This window comes from Ahaetulla prasina, chromosome 5 (genome assembly GCF_028640845.1).
Source record: "Ahaetulla prasina isolate Xishuangbanna chromosome 5, ASM2864084v1, whole genome shotgun sequence".
In the NCBI taxonomy this organism is placed as follows: Eukaryota; Metazoa; Chordata; class Lepidosauria; order Squamata; family Colubridae; genus Ahaetulla; species Ahaetulla prasina.
The window spans coordinates 57731818-57751846 of record NC_080543.1 but is presented as its reverse complement, the minus strand read 5'-3'; the positions used below and the strand labels follow the sequence as shown (position 1 = coordinate 57751846).

The 20029-nt window shown below is 35.7% G+C and overlaps 1 protein-coding gene across 1 annotated transcript; it reads right to left on the bottom strand.

Annotated features, from left to right (window-relative positions):
- Positions 1-2382: 2382 nt before the first annotated feature.
- CHAF1B (chromatin assembly factor 1 subunit B) lies at positions 2383-19388 on the bottom strand. Its single transcript, XM_058186422.1, has 14 exons — positions 19296-19388; positions 17731-17857; positions 17052-17184; positions 15565-15685; positions 15257-15360; positions 13245-13341; positions 11416-11500; positions 10076-10169; positions 9261-9330; positions 9072-9163; positions 7888-8044; positions 4120-4527; positions 3607-3671; positions 2383-3033 (listed from the first exon to the last, which is right to left on the bottom strand). Exons 2-14 carry the CDS (start codon positions 17854-17856, stop codon positions 2957-2959), a joined length of 1629 nt encoding a protein of 542 aa, XP_058042405.1. The 5' UTR covers position 17857; positions 19296-19388; the 3' UTR covers positions 2383-2956.
- Positions 19389-20029: the final 641 nt, after the last annotated feature.

Genomic DNA, 20029 nt, shown 5'->3' with positions numbered 1-20029 from the left:
TAATATTTATCCACTTTAATAAATCTGTCTTGTAACATTCTTTTTTTGCATTTCCATATTTCTAACTTCTGTTTTTATTAGCTATCCCATGTCAAAAAATATTCAGTGTCCTCTTTTTCCTTAATTGTCAGTGTTAATGTGTCCATTTCTGCACATTCTAATATTTTTTTAATTATGTTTTCATCTGTTGGGATTTCTTCACTTTTCCATTGTTGTGCAAATACAATTCTAGCTGCAGTTAATACATGTAAATCAAATATATTTTCCTTCTATCATATTTTTCCGGTAGTATGTCTAATGAAAATAGTTCAGGTTTCAGATCTATATGTTGTTTTATCATTTTTTCCAAACATGTGTGTATTTTTGTCTAATATTTTTTTGCCTTTGGGCATGTCCACCACATATGATAATACGAACCAGGAATAAATCTGTTTCTTACCTTCAGGTCATATGCTAGAAATCCTATATCTATTACTACATATTTCAATGTTGATGAAATAGGTTATTAGCATGAATGATGAAAAAGTGATGGTTATATTTGTTTTTTTCCTGAAGGAATACATCTATAAAATCTAGATTTCTCCAGAATAAACTGTTGTGAAACACTAGAAAACAGTGACATCAAGTGGCCAACTAATGCATGGCACTATGCTGCTGGTATACAGTATCTGATGTTTTTTTTAAAGAATCTGAGCTAAGATAATGCTACATATTTCCTATAATTTCTATAACAAATATTATTTACACACACACACCATACAAGCATTGGGGTTGTACTTTATTCATATTCTAAAGCAGTTTGCATTTCCACACAGCAGTTTAAATAGCTAAAATGATTTCTAGTGAAATTCATATTGGGAGTGAGACTGATAAAATAATATGAATTATTTAAATTATCAAAACCCACCAATTTAAATGCTAATGAAGTATAATTCGGTAAAGTATTATTTTTGCTTCATTTTTACAGCTTAGAAAATATTAACCTAATTAGAGCTATTTACTTTGGGTAACCCCTTAATGCATTTATTTTAGTATTTAACATCAAGCTGTATTTTCAGAATTCCTCGTTTCCTCTATAATTTTGAAGCTGTTCCAGAGGATTGAAGGAGGGACAATTCTTTTGAGACAGCATGGAGATCTCAGAAAGAAGATAAACTGATAAAAATTATTATCTTCTTTTCGTACTGATCCAGACATGATCCAGAATTAGCTTAAGTATAAAATAAGACAATTACATAAAAAGTGGGTTTAAAAAAAAGATTTCAATTCATTCTAGATTCAGTAGAAATCTAAACAAAATGGTACGATTACTACAAAGGTCTAAGATTTTATCCACACTTATTCTCCAAAGCACCTGAGGGCAGGACAAGAAACAACAGATAGATTATTAAAGAGAGATCCGAACTAGAATTAAGGGGAATTCCATGACAGTGACAATCAGTGGACTTTCAAGAGGTCTTACAACTCTATTATTCTGTTATTCTATTTCCCACTCTATATTTCACAGCACGTGACAGACAAACCTTTTTCACTTATATTAAGTTATGATAAGCCACACATAAAATATATTCTAAGAAGACATTAAGGCATTATATAAATGTAAGTTTGCTTGTGAAAACTGATCCTTCAGTATTACAAGAAGTGAAATAGAGATGATGTTTATTCAAACTGAATCCATGTAGTCACTACTGCTAGTGGCTGATGTATGCATGGATCCGCACTTTTATCTTTCATCTCCTTGGAGTTTGCATGAGCTGGGAAAAGCAGTTATGAATGATAGTTTGAAAATCTTGCACTAATGTTGTGGTCACATAGAATTAATTGCATTCAGCTTGAATGACTCTTGGTATTTGTTTGAAACAGAAAATAGCTACTTTCTACATGGAAGCAAAAGGCCTGAAGCATCATGTGATTTATTTTAGACAAGTAGGCATGGAATTGCAGGCTTGCCTCCTAAAAGGCACAACTCTGCTTTGCTATATTTTTGTTCAGCACTTCAGGAATTGGGTGCAAAATAATTCACATTCTGTTTTATGAATTAACCTTAACCTTTAAATATGAATTTGGACAATGTATTTGAATACTACGTTATATATCTCCATTAATTTTTCAATGAAAGTTGACTGTTTTATTTTTCATGATTCCTCATAGCATCTTGCTTTGTTTTGAATTAATAGATACCAATTTTTTAAAAAGCAAATGACTAACATGAATACCAGAGGATAGATAAAAGTGTGAATGTTAATGTTAAATATTCTGCTTTATGTAACTATGGCAATTTTTGTAATAGTTTTCTTACAACATAATTTCTAAAATTACAAATCCACTACTTTTTAAAACAATGTACCCATTGCCCACACATAAACAAATTTATATCACAAAGACATTTGAAGACTTCTTTTTAATGAGCTTGGATACAATTAATGTAGAAAATTAAGTAGTGTAAGCTTTTAAACTTAAATCCAATTTCTAATCTCTGGTACATTTACTTGGTATGCAAGTAAAATGTTCAGATTTATTGACAGTTCCATTTAACTAAAGTAGGGTAGTTAAACAACCAACTGCACATCTTACAGATTTGAAAGAGAGAAAAAATGTATTAGTTTACAAATCTTATACTGTGCCAATTAGCTTGTCAAGATAAATAATTAAGTAAATGCCAACTGAAAAGCAATGATTTCTCTACCAGATACAGAGCCAAGAAAACATAACAATTATGCCTTTCTCACACAATCTGTGAACTCTTACTGGTTTATCATGTAGCCAATACTTTACTTAAAATGTCTAAAGAATACTAATGCCTTTTCTTCCTCACCACAAAGTCATGTTTTATGCAAATGTCACTCTGAGTAAATCTCTTTCACAGGGTATGGCAACTATGTTGTAGAAAAAGATCTCCACTGTAATAAATCATTTCAAAGGATTTATATTTTGTTTTCATTTTCAGGAAATCCAATTATGGGGTTTCATCCATTTTTAGTCGCTTAGGTGATGGTGGATTTTGTAACTGGTCTTCAGGTGGTGATGGTCTCTCTGAAATATTGAATAATTTAATAAAAGTTTTAGTGTGTATTTTTAAAACCTGGACTGATTATGTATATTTTCTTTATAATGGTATTCCTGTATAGGTTGTTCAACCAGAATGAGCAGCATCAAAATATGACCAATAAGGTCAATTTAATTAAAGGTAAAGGTTCCCCTCGCACATACGTGCTAGTCGTTGCCGACTTTAGGGGGCGGTGCTCATCTCCGTTTCAAAGCCGAAGAGCCAGTGCTGTCAAATGGCATCTCCGTGGTCATGTGGCCGGCATGACTCAACGCCAAAGGCACACGGAACGCTGTTATCTTCCCACCAAAGGTGGTCCCTATTTTTTCTACTTGCATTTTTACGTGCTTTCGAAACTGCTAGGTTGGCAGAAACTGGGACAAGTAACAGGAGCTCACCCCGTTACACGGCAGCACTAGGGATTTGAACCGCTGAGCTGCCGACCTTTCGACTGACAAGCTCAACATCCTAGCCCTGAGCTATTTAAATTAGTAATCAATTTAATTAGTAATCATTTTACAATAACATCTCAATAAATTATAAACAATAAAGTATTTTACCATGCTGAGTTGTATTTCTGGAAGAATCTGGAGTATATGCTTTTAGAGGAATCAATGCAACTCTCCTAAGAACAAGAACAAAAGCATGGCACATTAGTATGTTTTCCTCTTGCCTGCTTTCTTTAGTAATGCATTTCTCCTCCAACTTTCCTTCCCCTTTCTTCTTGTTTCTCCCGACTATTCGTGATTCTCCTCTTAAGACTTAGTTTTGTGACCCATTCTACACAAAGGCTCCATTAGTGCAGTGGCACGGAGAAGTCTGTAAATGGCAACAGTACAGATATCAACTTTCCTTTTCCTGACGTTGTCTCTGACTACACATCCTGATCTCTCCTCCCGGTCTTAGGGTAGCAGCTTAGTAGTTATTGCTACCACAATAAAACTTCTATGGTGACGCCTTTGTCTCTTATCTCCAGCGTCAATTTCTGAAACAATTCATACTCTGAAAACCATGGTTATCATTCCTGGAAGTCTTTTTATTTCTTGATTCCAAATTTGTAATGTTAAACTTACCTTGGTGGCTTACTCCATGCTTGTAGAGTATTCAATGTAATCCTCCTGGATTGTTTTACTTTTGATGTGTGAATTGATGGCTGCACAGTTTTTTTATCTTCAGAAGATGACATGGGGATGTTTTTAACCACAACAGGTATGGACTGCAAGTCTTTGCTATTGGTTGGAGTCTGGCATGCAATTGATGGTTCTCCAGACTTATTAAGACTGCTATCCACTGGTTTTGAAACTGGAGAGACAACATTTGGTGACTGACCCTTTTTAATTTTCTTTTCCGCTATGCTAGGTGTTTTGATATTAATGGCTGGCTTATCTTTCAGTGGGATTCCAAGTTCACCTTCTTCAAATGTGACAAAGGAACAATATCCATCCGTAGAAGAAATAGCAAGAAATGATCCATCACTGGACCTGGCATTTATTTATGGGAAATAAATGGATAAAAACTGATTACTTTCAAGTGACAAAAATATACACATAAAACTCTGAAAAATTAATTGGAATTTAATTGATTTTTGCAGCCAAGTGATCCATTCAGAATGAAAGCATAAATGGATTATAGTTAACATCAAGTATGTGCTAAGATTCTAATCAGCAATTCTGATAGCATTTCATCCATTTTTAAAGATAAATTAAATCGTTCAACATTATAAGAGAATTGATATGTCTGAATCTATTTGTCATGTTTGTCATAGCAGTTTCTGTAACTGCAATAACATACTCTGAAATTTCATATAAAATAGTTGTGTTTTTCATTTTGATTTTATTTATGTGTACTTTAATACAAAAAAATGTATTAAATAGTTGTTTTTGACCCACAAGCCATAAAATACCCAAAAATATAAACTAGTCTGATGTATTAGATCTGTTTATTTTAAAAAATCCTCTTGCTGAAGACAGATGATATTTTTTAAAATAGTTTCACAATTTTATTGAAATGGTAAAATATTTGCTCATATTATCATATTTATCTGATAGGAAATGAGCAACCTCCACTTCAGTTACCTGACAAGGGTCCTATTACACTGATTGATAAAAACAGAAATTGTTGAAGATAAAAATAGGAATAAGAAGTGAAGTAACCTCAGATTTCGCTGCTGAAAAGTCTTTGAAGATTAGCCTGAAGATTAGCAATGAGGGACTGCTTGCTTAATGAATTTAATCCAGTTTTTTAAAAAATAAAATAAATCAGCCAAGATTATAGAGACCCAATAGACTATTTGATGTTTGTTTAATATCTAAGCCAGGATTCTGTTCTCTTGTATCCCATCCAGTTAACATTTTGCTTTCATCTCAACTTCTAATTTTATTTTCCTTTTATTCCATCATGCGCTCATTTTCTTCTTTTCTGTTGTTACTGCTGGAATAAGGGAAGGAAAACATATTGGTGTTTCAGTGCTTGTGTGTTCTCGTTTTTGTATGCAAAATAGATAGGAATCAGTTTATAAATAGAATATATTTAACAGGCAGCCAACCTGAAGAGTTATTAATTCAATATTTTTGTATCTATTGTGTCCTTTTCCAAAATGTCATTTCTGGCAAAGAAGGAGGAAGATATAAGTGTGCATGCGTGTGTGTGTGCGCAACCCACTGATATTTTTTGGGCTAGGAAGAAAACTGTCAAGGTATGTTTCAGCTGGAGTTGGCAACACTAATTTGACATAGTAGGGAATCTGAGGATCACAAACTGAGGTTACCTTTTTTCAATTAAATATGTTATTTAAGGCAGTGGTCTCCAACCTTTCTGGATCAGTGGACTGGCGGCAGCGGGTTGGGGGCATGGTTTTGCACATGTGCGCTCACGCTGCTTTCACAAATGCAGCTTTATGCATGTGTGCGCGCACTCAACTACCAGCTTGGTTCCAAACAGACTGCTGCCTGGCACTAAGCAGCGGACTGGGGATTAAGGTCCTGAAGTTATCCTGAAGCCATACTAGCATTTTTTATTCTGCCTAAGAACAAACTATTTGCAAAAGTAATAAGTTATGTTTATCTTTCTCTTATACATTTAGTATTTAATATTTATTGAATTTTTATACCGCCCTTCTCCCGAAGGACTCATGCATGCATCTTTGCCAATATTAAACAATACTTTATCAAACTGTGAAATTAGACAACATTTTTCTTGTACATTTGGAAGAAAGGTTATAAGGAACTTAATAGTACTAAGTATGCAACTTCCGGTTGACGTTGCAGCAAGAACGGCTGGAAAATAGCGGAGCTCTGCAGGTCTCCGTGAAATGCAGCTGGCAACTGCTTGCTGGAAGACCCTATGGCAGAGATGGCTAACCTTTTTGCCGTTGTGTGTCAAAAGCGGGGCGAACATGGGGGGGTCGTGCGTTCAATGCACCCCTTTCCCCACGCATGACCCTCCCGCGCTCTCCCTGCTTTTGCCATGTGTTGGGCCTGTTAGACCCGTTTTTCACCCTCCCCAGGCTCCAGAGCCTTTCTAGGAGCCTGGAGAGGGCAAAAACAGCCTTCCCCACACTCCCGGAAGCACTCCGGAGGCCGGAAATGGCCTATTTGCCAACTGAAAAGTACAAATTTATAGACATTTTGGGGATTTGGAGAAATACCTGTGGGATTGATTAAACCTTACTAATAATTGATATTTTGGGGGGCAGGTTTTAGATAGTGGGATACTAGAAGGACATTAATTTGTTACAAAATGACCCAGGAGACAATAAAGTTTTATGAAGAAATGTTAGAAATAGTGACAAAGAACTATAAGAAGTTGATGGGAATATTTAAAGATAAAGATGTGAAAGTAGAGGGCACTCAACAAATGGTGGGAAAAGATGAATATGATGCACAGAAGACAGCTGAGAAATTAGGAGTGGTGGAGTGGACAATGCAAAATAAACTACAAAAAGATAAAAATAAGTTAAAAGCAGAGAAAAATACTGAAAAGACAGCAATGACAAATACTAAAAATCAAACAGAAAATCCCTTAAGAGCTTATAATAGAATAGAAGGAAAAAAGGAGGAGCTCACAAAAACAAAAACAAAAGTGTTATGGATGGATATTCAAAAGACGCAGCAGAAGGAGATAGAGAATAAGACAGAGGGAATAATCAGTTTGTGTAAAAATGTTAGAAAGACATATAGGATTCTAAGACACAAATATAAAAGAAGCATCAAAAAAATCAATATATGATGAAATTTTAGAAAGGCTGAGAGATGATGGATAATAGTAGCACATATATAGATACATATTAGAATTTATTATAAATACAGATATATTAAGATTAGGAGATGGAGGACCAGGATTAGGTATATTTAAAAGTATTATTATAATTAACAGGATGGAAAAAATATATTGGAAAATATAGCCTATTAGGACTATAAAACCAGGGGACTTAGAGATATAAACTTGGGACTGATTAGATCTTACTAATAATTGGTCTTAATGGTGTTTATAGAAAGATATGATATTGAAAATGTGGTGGAACACTGAGTGACATCTATAATATTAAAATGTTAGGACTTAATAAGTATATAAAAGAATATATTACAATTATAATGTGAACATTAAGGTTAGACGTTGGAAGATAAATTTTTTGTAAATGTAATTGTATTATTATTGTGAACACTGTGAAAAATATGTTAACCCAGTCATTACACTGTCCACAAAAAAATGTCAGTTGTTAAAGAAAAACTACAAATAAAACTTATAAAAAAATAGTATTAAGTATGCAAACTAAGACAGATTTTACTAGTGATTAGTGATTGAAGAAAGTCAATATTTCTAGAAGACATCAAATTACTTACCATGAAATGTCACTTAGAGTATGGTAATGTATGTTAGATACATAACCAAAAGGAAAAGTTTGCTGTGTATCATAGAAGAGCACAGAATCCTCTGAAGCAACAGCAAAAACCAACCGATAAGGAAGATTTGTTAGACCAATCTTTTGGGAACTTTCTTCTATAATAACCAAAAATGTTTGTTATAAAAATCATACCTTACTGACAAGATTATAAATTATTGCAGGATTCTTTTATATTTAAGAATGATTAAAGACAGAATTAGATTATTCTAAATTTGATTATTAAAATTTGATTATCAATTTGATTATTATTCACTGAGTAGAGAGGACTCTTGTTCATTGTGAGATTTGAAGACTGTCTCTCAATATTACTACCAAAAATAGAAAACAATTTATTGGCACTGAAAAATTGAAAGAATATTGAATTGTAACAACTTTTTGCATACATACATAATTTAAAAATAGTAAAGGAGTCCCTGCTACAACGCTAGTCATTGCTGACTATAGAGGGCAGTGCTCATCTCTGGTTTCAAGGCACTCGTGTTTCAGTGCACTGTTTCAATGCACTCCAAAGACATTTTTGCGATCATGTGGCCAGCATGACATCACGGAGTGCTGTTACCTTCCCACCAAACTGGTACCTATTTATCTACTCGCATTTGCATGCTTTTGAATTGCTTGGTTGGCAGCAGCTGCTCACCCTGTTGCTTGGTGCTCAGGGCTAGAATGTGGGCTGCGGCTTTCCAGCCAACAAGCCTAGCATCTTACTTTCTGAGCTACCGTGTCACCCCGTACATATGTATGTATGTGTGTATGTATACACACACACACACACACACACAAACAAAAAATGATTTCCTACTATAGGTGTAGAACAGGTCATAGCTTAGTTTAACTTGTTTTTATTGGTTACCATAACTACTTGTAACATTTTAATTTAAACTATTCTTTTAAGGGAATGTAGACTAATGTAGACTTCAGGGGTTAGGGATATACTAAGTTAAATAAAATGAAACAGCATAAAGTACAGCAACAGTATATAGCTGAGAGCTGGAGATGACAAATAAGATTTATGGTTTTGCATTATAAAAGAGGAAGATGTAGAACAGAATAGTTACTAGTTTAATTATATTTAATTTATTTTTAATAAACCTGCAATATAAACTATTTTCTAACTCAAAATACCTTTGTTACATGCAGATCTCAATTCGAAGTAGACAGGGCAGCAACGAACAGCTAATGTTGCCTTCCCAGGACAAGGTAGATGAGCAATGGGTCTAAAATATAACAGCAGGTTTTAAAAATAAAAATAGAAATTACAAAATGCATTTAATATTTATAGTACATAAATGTGGAATTAATTCAGACCCTCACCTTTTCAGATTTTTTCTGGAGAAGACATAAGTAGTGTTCATTACATTTTCACCTGATTCCACACAGCCTGCTAAGAGAATATAAAAACAATGCCAAAACATCAGTTTTACAATTAAGAGCAATGTTGGATAATGCCAAGTGTAATCAGCACTGCCAATTTAAACAATTTCTTTGTTTATATTTGCTAAATATATATATAGCCCATAATGAAGCTTTGCATTACTGTATTATTGACAAGAATCTAATTTGTAATATGAAATCACTTGTATATATTCGCATTATACTTAAAGGGTTTATCACATGACATCTAATCTAGGATTTATTGTCAAGTTTCTCAGCCTAATTATCTATCTATCTATCTATCTATCTATCTATCTATCTATCTATCTATCTATCTATCTATCTATCTATCTATCTATCTATCTATCTATCTATCTATCTATCTATCTATCTATCTATCTATCTATCTATCTACCTACCTACCTACCTATCAAACCAACCAACCAATTTATATAGCCACTCAATTTACACACAGTAACTTTGGGTGATGTACAACTTTAAAAAGTTTTTAAAAACCCCACAATTTAAACATTCCCCTTTGAACTCCAAAGGAATGTAAATACTTGTAATATTTCACCATTTGGAATGCAGGCCTTGACAACGAAAGTCATGCTTGATTTAGAGTAATCAAAATGACAAAAAACATCAACATGCCCCATATTACACACTAAGGTGAGCCGTTTTTCCCCCCAAAATGCTCAGAGACCCATGTCCTCTACTGAGCTGTACAAAATAACAAAAGTAAAACTGCCTACCAGGAACAAGAAGTAAAGAACCATCAGGAGTGAAAGTCAGTCTCCGGAAAAAGGACTTCATGCTGTCATCGTGAAACATTCTATAGCTTTTCACCTGAATTGTTTTTGACAATGATAAAGTAATGCTGTTTAATACCAATTTCTGCATGAATGAACACAGTGATTTTGGATATTTTTATTCAGAAAATAATAGTATAGTTTTCACAGGGAAGGAAACCTGTGATCACAATCTGCTGCTGAATTCCAATTCTATCAAAGGTACTTGCAATCCAGTAATATCAGGGGATTACAAATAAAGTCTTAATCTTTACAAAATTATTGTTTTTACATGTATCTATGCATTTTTAATTTACGCTTACTTAATCTATAGATCTGCCTTGTCAAATAGGAAAACAAAGTACAAATATAATAAGCAACAACTATAAAAACAATCTTATTTAGAACTTACTCAATGTTTAAACTTCCTATTTTTGGTATTTTTTAAATTGATTTAGTTCAGTGGATAATTGCATGTATTAAAATATTTAAAAATGAAGCAAATCCAGTTTATCAATTCTTGGATTCTCACAGAGAATATGTTTGGGAACTTTCACAAGATGGCTGCTGGGAAATCTTGCTATTCACAAAACTAACCAAACCAATATAACTGCCCTTATTCCCAACTTTACTTGCCCTTAAAAAAAGATTATAATATCTTTTTGTTCATCGCCAATTTTCTGCAAATCCCCTGCACTCCAAGATTACCTTCAGTGGTACTAAAACAACATTCATCAGTTCCTTTAGCACCCTGAGAATGTAATCTCCATTAATGTGAATTCATTCAAAACAGCCTGGGATTCTCTCCCCACATCATTCCCAGCTGGAATGGTTTAGAGCAGTGGCCCCCAACCTTTTGGGCACCAGGGACCCGCTCCATGGATATGTTTTTCTGCAGACTGCAGGGGGTGTGGTTTTACATGCTGGCTACATACTGCGGATGGGGCTTCGTTTGTTTGAATGGCCCAGTTGTTGGCATGCTGCGGACCAGTGCCAGCCGATGGGTGGGGGATTGAAGATTCCTGGTTTGGAACGTAAAGAAGTTCCTTTGGAAGGATATATTACTATCTGAAATGAGGACAATGTAGCATAGAAGATTAAAAAGTAGACCTAGTCTTTGAAAATTCTCATTCCTTCTTGGTCTCCTCACTTCTGCTCTCTTATTCTTCAGTGTATATTTTCAGTGATAAAGAATTTAAATACATTGATATTTATCATATAAATATTATCAAATATTAGTGAAATATTTAAATATTTTTCGTATTTCAGAACTATAGCTAGAAAGAATTTTAATTAATTCTGACCTCTCCTTCAGATCCTCCTCCTGATAACATTTTAGTAACATTGAATGCCACTCTCTTGGTTTGCGTGTTATACACTCTCAGTATCCTACATAAAAGGAAAGTTTAATTACAAACATTGAATTGATTGCATGGTGATAAAAAAAAAATCTGTGCTCTAAAGCTTTTCTTGAAAAAAACACCTGCATTAATTTCAATTTTTTAGAATTACACTTGTGCATTGATTTGGATTTCATTTGGAAGGATATGCAGAAGCATAAATGTAGCATTAGACTACCGATTATTTACTACGAAAATAAGACCCGGTTTTATATCTCTCTTTTTTTTTTTTTGCCTCCAAAACAGGCACCAGGTGTTATTTTTGGGGATATCTTCCACTGTCTCATCTCGCGGTGGCAGCTTCGACAGCCCTGCCCAGCAGAAGCCTGTGTGGCCGCTGATGGCCCACTTTTTCTGCGGCTGCTTGCTGCCGCTTGCGCATGGGCCCCCGAGCATCTGTTTCGCCATCAGAGGCCTTCAGGAAAGGCCTCTGCAGCCAAAAAATAGGCTCTGGATTGATGCGTGCAGAGCCTCCTGGCCTCCATTTTGCTGTCAGAGGCATTCAGGAAAGGCCTCTGCAGCCGAGAAACGAGCTTTGACGGGGCCTCTGATGGTGAAATGGAGGCTAGGAGGAGCTCTTTTCCTCCTAGCCTCCTTTTCTTTTCGTCAATCTGGAGCTCTTTTATCGGCTGCAGAGGCCTTTCCTGAAGGCCTCTGACCATGAAACGGAGGCCAGGAATGATGCACGCAAGCGACGCCAACCAGCTTACAGAATAAATGGGCTGGCAAAGCAAGGCAGGTGTCACGATGTGTGAGGCCTGGCTAAAACTATCCGAAGGTAAGCATCTCCACCCTCCATCCCCACCCTAGCTTGATTTTTACCTGTGTGCCTCGCCCTACCCTGTGCAACCAGGTGCAAGGGAATGAGTGGGTTCTTAACTAGAGCTTATTTTTTGGAGGGGGTAGAGCTTAAATTGGGTGCACATGTAAAATCAAACTAGGGCTTATTTTCGGGGAAACATGATATGACTCATTAAAATAGATCATATTTCTAGGTTTACATGACTGCAGTGGAAGCTTGTCTCCAAGAAAAGACAAAGTTGTTTGAGTAAGTTGGAGATAACTCTCGTGCATCTTGAAGCAACCCTGCTAAGTCAGAATTGAAGCCTTGCACAATGCTAAAAGCTACATTTAGCATTGATCTGAATGAAACTATTCAAATCATTTTTTGTTTGGGATCAAGATAATCATATATAATATTTAAAGGAAATCGGTGCACAAGATTACTCTGTTATATTTGACGGTTATTTCCAATGTACAGTAGATACAGTACATGATTGAATCCTAGAGAATCAACGTTTATTTATTTCTTTAAAGGAATATAAACTGCTGCATTCAGGCTCAGGTTTTATAGTTTATGATAGGATTGAACATGAAAGGAAGGTTCCTTGCATCTTTTCCTCTCTGGCTATTTTTGCTTTGGGGGAAATTATTTCTCATTATAAAGCAATCAGAGAACACGGAATTGGGAAACCTAAAACACTGATATGGTGGGAGAGGTGTCAGAAAAGCTTTGCTTTTTTCTGACCCACAACTCATCACAGTATGCCTTCATGTAAACTTCTTTTTTATATCAGAGAAGAATTTAGCAGCACATAAAACAAAAAATTCTGTGGCTGCTTGCCTGCCTTACTATGGACCATTAGATAAATTACCTAAATGTTGTAAACACTTTTAAACAATACAGAATCAGTAAAAATAACAATCTCATATTCCAAACAGTAAAAACTTACCGATCACAACTAAGAGTCGCAATATACTGTCCTACAGGGTCCCATGTAACTCCTTGCACATAACTTTTGTGTTCATTAAAAATAGAAACCTTTTGCCCTAGAAAAAAACAGTAAGACAAATTTTTACAAGTCTATATTTTTTCTTTCCATTCTAGAAAGCAATAATTAGAAAAATATGTACAACAAACTACAGTTTTATGCAGTTAAAATCAATATAAACATACTCTTTAATGATAAAGGAAGATAGTATTTTGGTAAAGGCATAAGAATTCAAGGTCAAGGTCTTGAATTCTGCACTTCAAGGTCTTGGTTACCATCTTTAAAGCGCTCCATGGCATAGGGCCGGGTTATTTACGGGACCGCCTACTGCCACCGATCGCCTCCCACCGACCCGTACGCTCTCACAGAGAGGGACTCCTTAGGGTGCCATCCGCCAGGCAGTGCCGACTGGCGACACCCAGAGGAAGGGCTTTCTCTGTGGGGGCTCCCACCCTCTGGAACGAGCTTCCCCCAGGGCTTTGTCAACTTCCTGACCTCCAAACCTTCCGCCGCGAGCTTAAGACACATCTATTTATTTGCGCAGGGCTAGCCTAGGGTTTTAGTTTTTAAATTTAGTTTTTAATGGGGTTTTATATTATTTTATTCTAGTGATATTTTTAATTTGGCCTAATTAATAAGTTTTTAATTGTTGTTTTTACCTGTATTATTTGCATGTTTTTATCTGGCTGTGAACCGCCCTGAGTCCTTCGGGAGATAGGGCGGTATAAAAATTCGAATAAATAAATAAAAATAAATAAATAAATAAAATTTATAAAATATGTGGCATTTTTATCATAAGCAATTAAATTGCACATTACTGTTTTAAAGAGGAGAGTCAGCAGTCTAATAATTTTGAAATGCTCTTTAGTTGCAAATTCAATATTATTAACTCTAATATCCAGGAAAAGTTACAAATGTTACAAAATAAAATTTTAAAGTGAAGCAAGGAAACCATGAGTAAATGTCCCTTTTTAATGTGTTCTGAAATCTTTTAACTAGAAATATTCTTTTCTATAATGATATAATGTATAATCATATCATTGGCATTCAATCCACTTACAAATCTATTTAAGTCTGATCCAAAGATGCTTTTTTTCCCCAAGAGGCAACTGGACTTTCTGGATTTTCTTTGAAGACGTTTCGTTTCCAATCCAAGAAGCTTCTTCAGCTGACTTGGGGAAAATAGCACCTTTGGGACAACCATGACCTGGATGACTAAGAAACTCCATAGATATTTAAATCTGAGTTAATGTTATTTGTCATGGATATTAGATCTGCATGCTTTGACAAAATATTTTGTGTGTAATTTAACCACTGTTCTAGTTTTTCTCACAGTGAAGAAATAAAACTGATATAGATACTTGAAGGCTTGGAATGGCTGCTTCAGTGCTTTTCCAAGGTTATCTTTTGACAAATGTTTATGTTAGCAGCAGATATTCCATTAACTGGAAGAACTGGTGAAAGGACATGTTTATAGGGAGAAAACCTTGGAAAGGTTAGACACTAGCTGTCCCACCCCATCAAACACTATGATTGCTTCATGTTGCAGATCCAATGTGTTACACAGTGCCTTGTCAAGCATACTATGGCCTAACAGTCAAGATTTGCTCTCACAAGTATAACAGATATAAAAAAACAGACCGTTTTATGATTCACAGTATTTTCCAAATTGTAGACCCGTTATTGCTATTATTGATAAAGATACTTCCTAATTTTCCCTGTAAATATTTCAGCATATAAATACAATATATGCACACTTGAATTCTTCCAGTTTTCTATTGATACATCAGGCAAATAAATTGATTAGCATGCTACTTTATCTGACCCACCAACTTGCCTTTAGGATTAAGATAAAAGAGGTTGTAATAATATGTATAAGTATATATAGTATACATAGATTTATTTAAAGCATGTGAATTCATGGTTATTATAGATTTTATAGGCATGCAATTTGAGCCTCAACAATTAGTTACCTTTATTGACATCCCATAATATAGCTGTGTTGTCAACTGAGGCTGATGCCATATAATTTCCATCAGGAGTCCAGCAAATGTCATATACATCTTCCAGGTGACCTCTTAAATGAAGCATAGTAAAAAGAAACTGATAAAGAGGAAGTATGTTATTAAGGGCATGATATTGGTAAATATTCCAGCTATTAAAATAGAGCTCAAGTACCCAAGCAAGCCAATTTTATATTGTTACAATTTTGTCATATTAGCAGCTTGGTTCGAGATACTATTTTACTCAGTGAATATTCAATTAAATCCAAGAAAACTACCTTAAAGTTTTGATTACTGTCCAGTTTTCCTTGTTCAGCTGGTTATCACCCTCATCATCTTGAAATACAGCTGCTTCTAACTCCTTGTTGTCATTCAACTTCCATAAAAAAATTGCAGCATCTGTGAAGATTAATTTCACTGAAAAAACTTTCACAATTTCCCCAATAATTATTTTATTATGACATAATATTACATTGTTTTGTTCCTTTTTGTTCCTTCAGATTAGATTTTGATTCTGCCTGGACAAATCCTCAAAGTTTTCTTGGCAAGGTTTTTTAGAAGTGGTTCGCCATTGCCTTCTTTCTAGGGTTGAGAGAGAATGGCTGGCCCCTTTGTGCCTAAGGCAGGATTAGAACTCAAGACTCCTGGTTTCTAACATGGTGCCTTAATTACACCACCACTCTGGCTCTTTATTATAAGGCTAGCCACTAGAAAATTAGAGTTAAGCATAGATAGAATTGCAATCCATCTGGAATAAAACCTGCTGTATTTAATGTGTAATATACAGTACATGATTGAACTGAGCAGTACTCAGTACTAATACTGTGTAAAATTGGGTTTTTTTTAGTTGTTTCTTTTGTTTAAATTGTGAGCTCTGTAACATTCAAACATTTTATTTTCTCCTAGTACTGGTATTACATCAATAGTACTGTGAATATTGCAGTAGAAAATTCTTTTCACAGCTCAATGCTTTATACCAGGGGTCTCCAACCTTGGCAACTTTAAGCCTGGAGGTCTTCAACTCCCAGAATTCCCCAGCTAGCTTTGCTGGCTAGGGAATTCTGGGACTTGAAGTCTACCAGGTTAAAGTTGCAAAGGTTGGAGACCCCTGCTTTATACAACAATTATGAAATATACGAAAAAATTACATGCCTACTAACAATAAGATTAGGCTTATTAGTAGTTATTTAAGATACCAGCATTGTTACCACTATTGTAATTCCATTTCTCCCTGGTAACTTTATAATATTATTTTTAATGTTAAAAGTATAATTTGTCTTTTAAAAGATTCTCAGATTGAAAAATAACCATAAAACATTTTACAAGAAATGCTATTGGTAGTAAAGATAAAGGTTAAGATAAAGGTCCAGGTCATTTCCAACTCTAGGGGGTAGTGCTCTCTATTACTTAGCTAAGGGAGCCAGCATTGTCCAAGATATTTTCCGTGGTTATGTGGCCAGCATGACTATGCACTGAGGTGCAGAGAACACGGTTACCTTCCTACTGAAGCATTTGCTTGCTTTCGAACTGCTAGGTGGGCAGGAGCTAGGCAAAGCAACGGGAGCTCACCCTGTTGTGCAGTGCTCTGGTCTCAAATCCAGGTTGTTAGCTTTCCAGCTAACTAGCTCAGAGTCTTTAACCACTGAGACATTGCACCCCTATTCATTTATAAATAGGTATAAATAGAATATGTGAAATAAACAATTTATTTTCTTATCAAATGTTAAATTTAAAATTAAAATTTCAGTGCCAACTTTACACATACCATCACCACCAGATGCTAGAATTTCACCGCTGGGAGCAAAACGTACAACATTCACAGCTTTGGTATGGCGAGCTAAATTGGACAAGAATTCCACAATTGCTTTCCCATCTGGTCCTTTTTCTACTTTCCATATCTGGTTATAAAAACACAACACCCAAAGAAAAACTATAAGAATAACTAAAACATTGAAAAATCCCAATGATAACATAGTTGAAAAGTAGTATGTTATATATAAAATGTTATGATAAAACATTTTAACATTTTCATAATCAATTTGAATATAAGTCGAATATTCATCGAAAGGCTGAACTTCTAAATTGTTAAGGAAATATATATATAAAAATGTCCAGTTCCATAAATTAGTTGTCAAATTGTAAGAATATATGTACCGTGTTTCTCCAAAAATGAGACCCTGTCTTACATTTTTTTGAACCCTGAAATAAGCGCTTGGCCTTATTTTCGGGGAGGTCTTATTATCTTGGGGTGCGTGGGGCAAGATGGCGCTCCTCTTGCCGTCATATCTGATTTCCAGCTCTGCGTTTCGGGGAGAGCTTATTTTTGGGGGGAGGCTTATTTTACCGCCTATACTCAAAAGCCTGATTAGGCTTATTATCAGGGGATATCTTATTTTCAGGGAAACAAGGTAAAAATATAGCAATATCATCAATATTTAACTCACACGAACAGTTGTGTCTACTCCAGCTGAGGCCAGTCTATTGATTTTACCATCAGTTCCATGCTGGAAATCTAAGCTGTACACTGGCTCTTTGTTGTGCCATGCAATTTCACAAGTAATTACTTTCATTCTGTAAAAAGCAGATGAAAAGTTTTGAAGGTAAGTTTATTTTGATGAAAACTAGTATTGCCCAATGCATAGCTATCATTGTACTGATCCTGTATATTTATGATGGTGTTAAACTTAAACATAAAACAGACCTATCGTTCTCAAAAATACTAGCCTAAACCATGAAAAATATATCAAAGAATTGTGCCCTATGCTGGTTATGTAGTGATAATGTTATAACCCCAGAGATGTTATGATAAATAAGAGGAATGTTCTCATTTCCCACATATTTATCTTTCCTCAATAAGAGCATTCCATTATGCTTCTTTTGCTAAAATTAAGATTCTTCAAAAGGAGGACAATGACAATGAGGCCATAAGATTAACGTGAAATTGTATATAATAAAAGCATACAAATAAATTCATTATTAAAAACAAAAAGAACAGAACCCTGGTTTCTCTTCAAAATGTATAAATCCTTTACTTTTTACTAAGAAAAGCAAGAGAGGGCTGCTGAAACGTCAAGAAAGACTCTAGAGAAAATTTAGGATTTCAAAAAACACTTAAAATGCTATTCTTTCAGAAGTGTTCAAAGCATTTAACTTACAGTACATTATCTGAACGTCCCTAAGGCACACAAGAGTTATGGTTACAATACACACACTGCAAAATGAGCAGTTTGTATAGACACCCTCTCACGCATCTTCCCACCCTGTTCATGACTGAGGCTGGTTATTATTCTCGTCAGTCATGGAATTTTAGAATTGGGAGCAGAGGAAAAGGAACCACAAACCCCACAAACAAAATGTTCTCCTACTTGTTTATAAAGGCTTCTTGGAGTCAAGATCTGGATCCAAGTTTTGTCGAGGATTTATTTATTTTTATTTTATTTATTTATTTTGTCACATTATATATAAGCACATATAATGAAAGAAAACAATAGGACAGGAACGGTAGGCACTATTGTGCACTTATGCACGCCCCTTAGCAAGCCCTTCACGCAACTCATTCATTTCTCTCTTTAAACCCTTCCTTTAATCCTGGAGCCAAGTGCTACTTGTGTTGCGACTTATTACCTTGCTTTTTTATAAGCCACAAGGAAGAGCAGCGACCATCTGACTCTGAAGAACCACTTTCTTGCGCTATATACTCGGAAGGGACTCTTACTTAATCTAAAATAAACCTTCGGCTTCCCACATCTTAACCTGCGGCAAGAAGCACAGCGCACCCACTTTTGTCTAGAAAAAAAGGAAAATTTCCCCCGAACCTAGTACCGACGCAGCACAAACCAGGGACGCGTCTCTTTGTGACAGTTTCCGTATAAGAGTTTCCCTCCGACTGTGCCCAAGCCGCTTTCCCGCCCCTTCTCCGCACAAGGGAGAGATCCGTTCTTTCGTGCTCCTGACCCAGTGTTTTGCCCTTCGGGTCTGCCACTTTCTTACCCCCCTACCCCGGTCATACCTGCAAAAAGAATCAGCACAGAGGTCCAGTTGCCCTTCAACACTAACTTAAGTTCCCGCGCTCGCGTCTGCGCGTTGGAGTCATTGGGCGTTCCGGAGGAGGAGCAGGTAGTTCGGAAGTTTTCCTAGTCGAAAGAACGCCACCTAGCGTCCGAAACGCGCCCCGCTTCTTCTGTCTATCAGCTTTCCTCTCAACTAGGTTTCATTCCGCTTCCTCTGACTGAAAGAGTAGCGTCGTTAATCTAGTGCAGAATTTACAGGGATTGTGCGCTTCACTATAAATTGATACCTAGCCCTTTTAAAACATAATGCGTGGTTACTGTATGACTTCCAGCATATCCGCCTCAAGAAAGACCTTTTTCTTGCCATTTACATTTTTAAGGGAAAAACTGTCCTGGGAAATATCAGCTGACAGATAGCTTGTTTAGGCAATCTATCCTGGGGGGCTGGGGGATACAGGTGATACACAGAACTTTTATCTGAATGAGATGGCAGTATCCAGTGATCTTCCCAGACTCTATTATGTGACTTGCTTAGCAACTATTGATGAACATTTCATTGGAACCAATGGCGGTCACTAAACAAGGTCTACTTGTGCACTTTTCCAGAATTCTTAGCAGTTTGGCGCTGCTCATGTACCCTGGCAAAGCAAGAAGGGAAGGTTGAGAATGGAGCAGTCGGCAGAGTTCTGGAATGGCTGAAGAAATTCTCCATGTTTTTTTCCTTCACTGCTCC